General features: G+C 44.8%; 1 protein-coding gene across 1 annotated transcript in view; it reads left to right on the top strand.

Moving 5' to 3' along the window:
* The window catches only part of Tnr (tenascin R), a 74115-nt gene that overhangs the window by 19135 nt on the left and 42921 nt on the right, over positions 1-12059 (top strand). Inside the window, exon 6 of the mRNA XM_050135114.1 lies at positions 3014-3199. Coding sequence (XP_049991071.1) covers positions 3014-3199 — 186 coding nt within the window. The remainder of the gene's footprint in view (positions 1-3013; positions 3200-12059) is intronic.

Below are 12059 nucleotides of genomic sequence, written 5' to 3'. Positions count from 1 at the left end.
TAATTAGAAGGAAGCCAGACTAGGAAACCTGGAGTCAACCTCCTACTTCAGCGGCCTCACAGAGACTTTGGGGACAGTTTCCCTTACCATGGAGGACTTCACTCTGAGCAGAGTCCGCAAAGAGCCCTTAGTCACCAGTGCCTCTGATCTGAATGACCCTCACTTAGGCTTAGTGCTCTCATGGGTTGAAAAGATACTAAGGCCCTGACTCCCCCCATCCCCCGGATGTTTTTCGAATGTGGAACTAGGGTCCTTGCTGATGGGCTAGTTGAGGGGAAGGCACTGGGATGGGCTCTAATCCAACAACTGCGTCCTTACCAAAGGGGGAAAGCAGGACAGAGATGGGCATTACCAGAAGAATGCCAAGAAAAATAAGGCAGAAATAAGTCAGAGGATACCCAAGATGGTCAGAAAACTCACAAGATGCTGAGAGAGATGTAACAGACTCCCTCCCAGCTCTCAGAGGGAAGCCACCCTGCCAGCACCTGCATCTCAAGATTCCAGACATTGCTTTCCTACTCAGATCCCAGCTTGGGCCGCCATGTGTGGCAGCCTCAGATAACAAATACAAACAGCCAGAGCTTCATTCCCCTCCCTCCTCACTGGTGACTCCATTCTGGGATTCTCCAGCAAGTTACTTCAAAGTTCAACCTGGAAGCCCTGGCCGCTTCAGTCAAGACATTAGTTATAGACGGCAGAGAGCTCCTGCTTCTGCAAGGCTCTGTCTCACAGCTGCTCTGTTTCCTGCAACCCCCCCCCACTCCAGGCTGCAGCTAAAATATTTAACACGTCATCGCTAAAGGCTTGGAGGGAATGAAAAGATTGAGAAGTGGATGATACATGTTTCAATTACTTACCATGTACTTTTTAAACATCTCCTGGGCCCACAGACACTGCTCTAAGCACCGAGGCTGTAGACAGATAAGAGCCTATTTCACACGAATGGCACCCCAGTGGGGAGAACTGGGTGGCAAAGGGAAAAGGAACATCAGAGATCATGTCAGCCATGAGTTCTGAGATAGAGAGAGAAATGAATGGATAAGGCAGAAGGAGAGCTCCAATGGATGAGGTCTACCTCTTAGAGAAAGTCATGCAAGAGCTACAGAACACTCCAGGCAAACATAGCAGCTGGTTCAAAGACCTTGGAATACAAGTTGATGTGTCTCAAGAATAAAAAAGAATAGAAGTGTTTAAAATGGTCTGCTCACTCAGTACCCAGTTAGACCCCCACACTTGCAATTAAAGGAACATTTAGCATTGAACAAGAAAATGTTTTAAACAAAGAAAAATCTGATCTAACTAATATTATCAAGACTAGACAGGCTAGTGCTAGAGTTCACAGACCCAAGGCCCCCCAGAAAGGCTCCATTAGCCATCTGTCTTAGCTGACATGTTTCAGAGACCTGCTAAGTCCCCATCTACATGGATGTCCTCCAGCTGTTCTTTCTCTCTGACCCAGAGAGCATGGCTTTTATCTCAGCCAAGTTCTGAGACTCATTGTCCAAGTCCTCTTTCTATCAGTGAACTCTTTTATAATTTCAGACGTTGGAAACACCCATTCCTTTCTGATAAAACACTGTCCTCTTCCCATAGAGTACAGGTCCATGGCCGGTAGATTGTTCTCTCTGCCCTATGAAAAGAGGAAATCTTGAAAACAACATTTTCCAAGTATAGGCATAGGTCCCCACCTTTACTTGATTAGTTATCTTTACCTCTGCGATGGTTAATACTCAACCTGACAGGGTTTAGAACCACCTAGGAGACACACTTCTCGGCATGTGGATGAAGGAGCTTCTACATCCGGTTAACTGAGGTGGGACTCGGGGTGATGTTCTGGATGCATCAGATGGAGAAAGCAAGCTGAGAGTCAGTGTCCAGCCTTCACCCTTGCTGCTTGCTGGTTGTAGATGGATACAAAGGGACCAGCTGTCTGCTACACTGCGCCCCAGAACTGTGAACCACAACAAACTCTTCCTTCCTTACATTGCTTCTGTCAGCCCCAGCAAAGAGAAAAGTTAAGTCCAGACTCAGTTCAGGCCTAGACTCTGCCAGATCTTTCTTCCTGCATGAGATCTGCCTCCCATACGTCTGCCCTCATGCTCCTCCATTGATCCAACTCCCGGAGAGAGAACGTACAAGACATCAAGAATGAATAGTATCCCATATGGTAGCACACATTGAATGAAGGCCAATTTCTCAGAAAAATAAGTTGCAAAGACATCCATGTGTTCAAGACTCCCCACCCCACCCCACTTTACATCAGAAAACAGAAGCTTCTGATTTCACAGGAATGCAGTCTCTTCCATGGGGACAAATAGGGGGAGGCTACTTGCCTGGCAGTGGCAGATTGACACAATCTACTTAGAACAAGCAACAACAATTCCAGTGCTATATCCAAGTCCCCAGGACTGGAACTATCTTGGACTTTTTAAGTGACAGACTTTCAAGACAACCTTGTATTACACTACAAGTTGTAGTCAGCCTGTTGAGTTGGTCAGCCCTGGGCGATAGAAACCTGGAGATTATGGGAGGAAATGCCCATAGTCATGGGAACTCTAGGAAGCCCAGAAGACACATTCAGGTGCCATACTATTGGTTTCAGGAAGCTCGTCAGAGATAACAAGCCATCCCAGTCTCGGACACTCGACTTTTGAACCTGGTGTCATGCTGTGCACGTCAAGTATGTCATATAATCCAAATGGCAACTTGGATTGTTTCCTCTTTTTAGGAGATGGCCATTCAGTTCTAAGAGCTTGAACAATTTGTCTGTCATCCTACTACTGTGGGTGTCAGAACTGGTTTCACGCTGAGGCCTGACTGCGAAGCCCATACTCTAACTACCAAAGGACTTGTCATGGTAGAACCAAAAGACGAAGCACCATCTTCAGACTTCATTCAGATAGGAGGCAGAGGGTCAGGGGTGTGGCTTTCACCTCAAAGATGGTTAGAATTTAAGCTGTACCATCAATGTATGGAATTACATGTGATTGTGGTGATATTTGTTTATTTTTAGAGATTGATGCTCCCAAGAATTTGCGAGTGGGTTCCCGCACAGCAACTAGCCTTGACCTTGAGTGGGATAACAGCGAGGCAGAAGCTCAGGAATACAAGGTTGTGTACAGCACCCTAGCGGGTGAGCAGTACCATGAAGTGCTGGTCCCCAAGGGCATTGGTCCAACTACCAGGACCACCCTCACGGGTGAGTAGGATGTTTGTTGGCTCTGTATCCTCTAAGCTCTCTCTCCTCAACTGATTTATTGCACATTTACTCCACCCACAAATCCTACTGACATAATATGTTACGTATCTACCAAATATATCCCTGCATGCACTGCTATCGATCATTCTAAACTTGGTTCATCTCTTGCTTTAACCATGGCAATAATCTACTTTTTAAAAAACTCTATCTAATCGACTCTTCATCCCAGCAACACTGAATAACTTTTCAGAGCGCATTTTTATTATGCCATTACATTATGTATACATCTGAGGCATCTAGCAATGCCTTCAGGATGAACAACCCCCGAGGCTGGCCTGCTTTTCTCTACTTTCCCCAGGCCACCGCCTCCTGATGCTCCGGTGGTCTCTGTGCTCCTAGCCCACGGGTCTGCTTCCTTCATTTTCTCAAGCACAACACACTGTGCCTCCTGCCCTAGGGCCTTATCATTGCTTAGCTCATGCCAGCTTCTCTTTCAGCAGCAGAATTGACATGTTACTTGATGAGAAACAAGGTCAAACAGTCACCTTTCTGCACCGTTCTGATACATGTGGGCAGGGCTGTTTGACCTTGATCCTGCACCTAAAGCTCCATAAAAGTCAGTCCACATTTGTTTTGTTCATTGTTGAATCATGGTTTAGCGCAGTATCTGCCATGTACTGGATCCTAGATCAGTACTTTTTGGATAAATGAATGGCTAAGTGAATGAATGAAGCTGCAAAAACTGAAAATGAGAGCCTGGCCATTCCTTTTACATCCTATAAAGAGTTTGAGCTGTGGTAGAAAAAAAGTCAGGAACCATTGAGGGGCTTTAAGTAGTTTTGCATTTTCTAACTTGCTTTCTGAGACAGGGTGTTACTTTGTAGCCTAGGCTGGCCTCTAATCCATGGTCCACCTGCCTCAGCCTCCTGAGTGATAAATTGTAAGCAAAAAGCATCATGCTGGCTGGGTAAAGGATTTTAAGCAAGGCAGTAAAATGAGTAGGTATGTACAGACAGGGGTCAAGGCTGAGACAGACCGGCAAGAATCTGTCCATGATGTCAGAGAAGGCAAGATGGTGTATGGATAAGGCCATACCCTAGATCACCACAATGCATGACTGGGCCTGGGGAACTGGGGACAGACCTTAGAAAAAACAGGACCCAGTCATGGCTCCTCCTGATGCCACAACACATCCATCTAAGAAAACACACCTGCTAAACTTCACCAAAAGGTGGGAGCTTGAAGTGTGCCATGTGCTTTTCATATGACAAATGAACTGCACAAAATGCGTTGGGTCCAGAGGCTGTCCATGAGCCCAGAGACTTTATCTAATTTATGTCTTAGCTTACAAAAACATTTGCTATCTTACTAGTCCAGGAGTGCTCAGCAAGAGTGAGAACAGCAAATTGGAACAGGATGATCAAAGCTTTTTTTCCTCCTGAGCTGAACTCCCAGATCTCCTTGCCAAATGAAGCTAGTTAAAGTGGATATTAAAGAACACCTTTTCCAAACAGATACACAACCAGAAACACAACAAGGAGATGGGAAATGTGCTGATAAAGTAAGCTAGCAGGAGGGAATTAGGAACAGAAGGGACCGCAAGCTGGTACCAGGGCCTTGCTGAGAACTGGTGACATTTATTTAAAAAAAAATCCTTTAATAAAAAAACTGAATGATACAAGAGGAAGCGGCATCTCTGCCTACAGTTACAGGATGATTTGTCAAGTAACAGTTTTACAAAAATGATGGCTAATTGTCTGGACAGAAGCTACCCTGTAAAATCATAGAGAACCAGCCACAGTGTAATTATGATCCCCCACTATGGTGGGGTGGAGAGAAAAGACTTTGTGTTCACTGGTAACTGTTTCATACCACATATTTGCAGCTATGAGCATTCCCATTGTCTAGATGAGAAAGCCAAGGCTCAGAGATTCTGGAAGCTTGTACAAGTTTACAACAGTAGCAAGGGACAAGGGACATGCTGACTTGGAACAGCTTCTGAACCCAGTGTGGAGGCCTTCCTTCCCTGTCAGCTGCCGCCACTGCCAAGTCAAATGTAAAGGAATATCCAAATTTAAGTCCTGCAAGCCTGTAGATCCATGGGAGATTTATTATTGAGTAATGGGCTCAAACAGGTTGATATTTTGTGTTTGAGTAATGCTTATATATATTAGACACATGTATGTATGTATGTATGTATGTATATATGTATGTATAATATGCATCTCCTATAATTGTCCTAGGAAATTCACTGCTGAGAAATTTATAAATGCAAACCACTGCATGATTTAAGGAGGGATTATAGTCATATAAGAAAGCCAAGTACAGTACATGTCTAAGTCCAAGGTTTATTGTTCTCTTACTGAAGTATCTGGGGGAAGGCAGGCCCGGGAAAGAGAGATGGGGGGGGGGAAATGATTGATCCCAGTTCTAAATAACTGTATCTTCTCATTCATTGTCCTACTTGGGCCCTGAAGAGGAATTTCTCAGCTTCCATGCCCTGTGTGGGCCTCCAGAAACCTCTTATTTGACTGGGATCCAGACTTATCGCTTTCCACGAGCCTGGGTCAGCTGACCCTTTTATGGCTTCTAGTCTTTATGTGTAAATCACACCACTCACCCCGTTGAGCCATCGTGAGAATCATATATTTAATGTTTTTACTCTTTTTAAATAATAGATTATAACAAATTAGAATAAGATATAAACAAAACCTATCCCACTGGAGTGGGACAAGACAAACAGAAGGAAAAGAACCCAAGAGAAGGAAGGCACAAGAGACCCACTCATTGGCACACTCAGGAATCGCAGAAGAACACTAAACTGGAAGCTAATATATACACAGAACCCTGGTGCACACACGTGCAGGCCTTCTGCATGCTGCCTTGGTCCCTATGAGCCTTGATCATGTTGGTTTAGAAGGTCTTGTGTCACTGGTGTCCTCCGCCCCCTCTGGCTCTTACAGAGAGTCATAAATTTAATGAGTTCCAGTTAGTGCTGCTAACAGGGGGACTGAAAGTAAATGATAGTGAGAGAGAAAGGAGATGCTGAGGTCTGCTAGCTGATTTAGGATGACCTCCTGATCAGCGTGATGCCCTAAATGGATACAGACCCCAGCTACAGAGGTGGCACTGAGTGAATGTTCGCAGCCTTTTCTGCCTGACCCACTGAGTCACAGTCTATATGTCAGAGCCTCAGGAAGCTTGGGGACACATGAACATATATACATTGGAAGAAATGGAGCACTCTTTTAGAGCATGGCTTTTGATGTCACCCTACTCAGACTGGAGGTGCACAGCTTCATGGCCATGCATCTTTGACCAGGTTTCCGACATTTTCTGTTGTTCAGCTTCCCGATGTCTACCACAGAGCTGTCAAGGGTATTACATAAAACCACATGCACCATCGCATCTAAGTGCTGCATTTGGAGCCTGGATCACACAGACTGCACATTAGCCTTTGAAGTTTAATGTTTGCATCTCTGCAGAGTTCAGCCCTAGACCCATCGCAGTCTGGGCTTCCCCTAGCACACCTTTAGGCCTCCTTTATCCTCATAGGCGATTGCTACCACAGGAAACAGCGGCACCTGTGTTTACTGTTCTTGACAGAAGCCCTTGTCTGGAGTTACCATGACCCTTTGGCTCTAAAACCCAGGACTTTCTTGGCTTTGAGGGTTCTGAGTCATTTAAAGGGCCTACACCAAGCCCATACCTATCAGTCCCCTTCCATGAGCTTTGCTTGTTACAGCACAGAACCCAGGCTCAGGTCTAGAATCCCAGACAGTCTCTCATTACTCTCTGTGAGGCAATGCCCAGAGAATTCCCTCTGGGATACAAGTTTGCTTCGAAATATCATACGATGCATCTGCAGTGGTTTTTTGCTTTTCCTTTGCTTGGGTGGCTTCTGAATCTTAAATGCTAGGTCGTTTCTTTTAGGCTCAGCCTTTGAGTCTCTATGGTGTCTGCTTGGTCAATGTTTTATGCCTAGAGTCTCCTCCAAAGGATCCCAAATACAACAGATTCACAGGCTTGTTAGGGCCTCTCCAGGTCAGACCCTGGCACCCTGAAAAGTCTGAGAGCACAAGCCTACTCCTGGTGGAGGAAGGAGAAGAAGGAGGAGGGGAAGGAGATTCTGCATTCTTGACTGGAATGAGATCAAAGAAATGCCCTCCTGCTAGAGACTATTGGAAAATTGATTAATAATAATAATAATAATCCATGCTCTGGTCTTTGTGTCTGAGGTGACTCCTCTGCTCTGTTCTCAGAGAGGCCAGAAAAGCATGCTCAGTCACATAAAGAAATAGGCTCTTGGCCCCTCTCTTTTCCTCCGACACTGTGACCAGGAGACAAGGTGAAAGGAGCTGGTCTCCATGGTTCCTCACGAGTCCTTCCTAGCCAGCCTGCTGATGCTCTGGTATTTCAATCCTTAATCAGCAAGCTGATAATCAGAAAAAAAAGAAAACTTAGAAAGTAACCCATAGACATTGTACCATAACCTAAGTTGTAGAGAGAGCAGAGTTACAGCCACCACCCATCTCAACTCACACACGCACATATCATGTACACCCAAATGCAAATAAGGACACAAGTACCCACACATATACCAAAAAACGCACATAGCCATGCATTCATACCCACATGCAGCAACACTCACCCATGATTCTATGCATACATATACACTCACACAATCACACTTTTATATTCTCACATGAAGTAACATCGACTCATAGATACACACACAAACTTAAATGCTCTTGCACAAATACACAGAATTACACACTCACTTGTGTATACATACATACCATTGACACACTATATGCATTCATAGACTTTCACATACACAAATACATACAACTATATAGGCCCATATACACACTCATACTACATATGTACCTATATACACAAATAATAACACATTTGTATTCACACTCATACAGGCACACACATACACACACACAGAGAGCTAGTATCTGCAAGCATGCCTCATCAGTATGACTAGCCTTCTTCACAGCTTCTTATTGGCAGGGAACTTTGGATGGAGGCTTACCTACTAAACCCATCACTTCTTCCTCAGGGGCCAGATGTGGGTCCAGAGATGAGAAAGTAAGCTCTACAGGATATATGTGCTGATAAACCATTCAGGGGGAGATTTCCCATGGAAGAATTTGAGACTTCAAAGGGAGGACAGCTATGAAATCAACAGTGCCCAAGGCATTTGTGTCCACTCTACCCTGTCTGTACTCCCCTTCCACGTTGGTGCAAACACCATCATCAGTGCTCATCCTTGGGCACTTCTGACTGGGAGGGGTATGGGCTAAGGGTCGAGGGGCCTGGACAAGACCAAGTTCAGGCTCCTTTGGACAAGGTCATAGTGACCCCAAGTGGCCACTTTGGTAAGGCACCCTTTAAAAAGTGTGGCCTGTCAGGGAACACAAAGGCATGGAAGGCAGAATCAGGAGCACAAGTCTCCCCATAGAACTGAAGAACCAGGTCTCTCGCATGTGTGAGAAGTCCAGGGCAAGAGTAGCCAGGAGATGAGAGATCAGAATGATTGCTTCTTCTTTAGTTCCTTCAACAGGGAACACTTATTTACAGAATAAAAAGCAGAAATAGGGTATCACTATGGTGATGAACCATACTCCCCATTAATCTCACTGGCAACAAGATAGTTCCATCAGAGAGAATGCTGTTTAATATTACTTTCTTTTTAAATGTGGCTTTAAAGTCAAGATGGAGTTACTGCCTCTTTTCGTGCTTTAACCTCATCCATATTCCCCAGTGGCAGAGCAATCCCCATGAAAGGCTGACTCCCTGGAAAAGCCCCTTCTTATCCAACATGGGAGGGCAGTGCCAGGGAGCTTGGCTCTCCATCGAGCTAACCTGGCTGAAAAGCAGACCATTGTGAGGTGTGACTTCAGGACATCTGAGAAGGTCCCCTGTCTCCAGACCTCTCTCCATCTGTGACAATTCTGCCTCAAAATTCTATGACCGAGGAATTTTGCTTTCTGGGACATGGCATCTGGTCTTGTTTTCATAAGTAATTTTGACATATTAATTGTCAAAATTAAGAAAATGACTGTAAGCTCCTTAAGGAAAGGGTTCATGGTTTGTCCCTCTGTGAAAACAACCAGTGGCCTAGGACTAACTAAACCCTTGTTCCCAGTTTGGTGGTCTTGAGTTTCATAGGTGTGTGGGAGAGAGACTGGGGATTTAGAGATGAAAAAGCTCCATTGTAATCATGCCCACTTGAAGCTGATCACACCTACAGATGCCAGGTGACTTCCTTAGGTTTTGTTGGCAGGAGACAGCTCCTTAGGCCTCCCCCCCACCCTCATTGTTCCCCACCAGTAGCTGCAAGCATAGGTTTCCTTAGCAGAGACAAGGGAGTTATTCTGCCTTCATCGTGGCCATCCTTGCAGCACAGCACTGGCGCATGCCCACTGCCTTCCAGCCCTCACTAACCCACTGGTGCTGGCCATGGCCTGTTCTGCCCACAGGGAGAACTCCACTTTCTTTGCCACGATCTTTCTTCATCTTAGCTGCATTTCAAGACCTATCCCAAATCTCCTCTCTGACCGCTATAGCCAAGCTCAGTCCATTCTCTGAAGCCACTCTTACTTAACAGCGCACAGTGTTGCCAGAAACGACTCTCAGATTCTGATTTGTTCACATCAGTCCTCAAAGCCAACGTGTATAACAATTAGGGAAAGATACTGGGTTCTAAACCTTATTTGTCCTGTACTAGCTTTGTGGTCAAGGGATGAATTTTTCTGAGCCCATTGTTCATGGACCTAACAGCATCCCCGAGTCTCTCTAAAAGGTACAGTTGGAATTGTCTTCTTCATACACACTCAAAATCCTTCCTTTAGCCTCATCTTTCTTATTCTTCTAGGTCACCTATTACTTGCAGCTCAGTGTTTGGCATAGCACGGGTACTCAATAAGTAATTAATTTACTTTGCCAGTACAAATACTTTTTGACCCTCAAAGGGACAAGGTGATGTCTTATCAGCTCACTTCATATCCACAGCCTTGTGCCTGATACAAAGGGGACCCTGGGTAATACTTGAGGACCGGATGAGCTGTGTGCTTTGGGGATTCGGAGAAGAATGGGCATGGAGCGAAGAGTTTAGGGAAGTGTCAACCCTCAAGGCAAACAAAGGAAGTTCTATAAGGGATAGAGGATAGTGACGTCCTGGGGGATGAATTGTCTGAGCTTTTGTTAAGAAAGGGAAGAGAGCCATTTTTATGCTCTCACTGGCAAGAGTTAGACGAAAAAATAAAGGGAGCGTTGATGGAGAGCAATGGGGTCTTTAAAGTGAGAAATTCCTCAGAGTGCCCTGAGTGCTGAGCGGGAAGAGCACCAGATCTGCCTCGGAAACACATTTTCTTCTCCAGCAGAACTATTCTTTACCTGCAGGCAAAGAGCAACAATTCACTTGCAGCGCAGGAAGAAAGCTGCTGAAAATCAAAGGGAAGCAGCAGGCGCAGCCCTGTAAGAGACTCCCACTTCCCTGTCCCCTAGACAGAAAGCCTGGGACGAGAGCTTTAACATCTGCTGTTTTCTGGGAGAAGGCAATTCTGCTGTAAATTATTGAACGTTTCATTTAAGCTTCATAAATAAGAAACTGGGATGAAAACATTACAAGCTAGATCCGTTTGGCAACGTATAATTTCTGTCTTACTCCCTTGATCTGTCACCCTTTGCATACGTTGGAAAGTTTCTACTTCATTATAGGCAATTGAAGGTCTCAAACGGTTGCCTGAGAAAAGCAGTTTATGCCCCCAAAGGTAACCTGATTCCTCCAACAAGGGGTGTTCTGAGGACAGTGGACTATATTGAGGGCAGCGAAGCTGTTCTGAGGATAGTGGGCTATTTTGATGCACTGAAGGTGTGTTTTTAAACAGGTCTGTATGCATGGCAAAATCACCCACTCAGTCTAGAGGCAGGTGCTAAGACCAGCCAGGGAGCACCCCCACTAACACCTGACTCCATGAGCCATTTATTTATTTATTCATTTATTCATTTATTTATCTATTTGCATCAGAGTCAGGGTCTGAGCTTCCACAGACCAAGAAAAAATGTACCTAAAACCAATTAGTGCCTGTCTGGACACTTTTTGATAATAAGACCACCTACATGAAAAAGTTTTTTAAAAATCCTAGCATACTTCTCTGTGCTGGGTAATGATAATATTGACAACAGTCATAGACAGGAAGGACCTGTACACAGAAAATTCATTGGATCCTTACAAGGACCCACTGACAGCCAAGCTTATTATCCCCATTCTTCAGAAACTGAAGCCTAAAGATATTAAGTAGTCAAAGTAATATATGTGGAAAGTACCAGACTCTAAAGCCTTCTAGACTTCAATCTTTACCTCTTCTTAGGTCGAAAGTCTTGGGAGAGAACCAGGTAAGGGTTAGAGACGGGACAAGTGGGTTTGAGGTAAGAAAATGGGGCCTAACTCTAATTCTGCCCAGAAAGGACCCAACTGCATTCTCTCAAGGGAGTCTTCTGGGTGAGACCCTTACCTAAGAGTCTGCTGTAATGGCATAGAGTTTGAACTGAACTAAAGGGTGGGACCTTCTGATTTCCATACAGCATTCCCTTTTGTTAAAACAAGCCATTTTGATTAAGGAGAAGTTACTCAAAGAATTCCCTATAAAAACAATTTGTGTTACCTTAGGGCAGCCACAATAGCCTAGAGGATCAGATGCAGTTAGGGTGGGAGAAGGCACGCAGCCTTGAACTTGGAGGCTAAAAATCTGGGAATCTTCTCAAGTCACAGATTATTCCTATTCCCATTGCCTCAATGTCTCTTTTTTTTTTTTTTTTTTTTTTTTTTTTTTTTTAAATGTTT

The sequence above is a fragment of the Alexandromys fortis genome, unplaced genomic scaffold, assembly GCF_014885135.2.
Source record: "Alexandromys fortis isolate MF-2015 unplaced genomic scaffold, M_Fortis_MF-2015_v1.1 scaffold_21, whole genome shotgun sequence".
Classification (NCBI taxonomy): Eukaryota; Metazoa; Chordata; class Mammalia; order Rodentia; family Cricetidae; genus Alexandromys; species Alexandromys fortis.
Note: the sequence above shows the minus strand (reverse complement) of the source record. Positions and strands in the feature narration are given on the sequence as shown.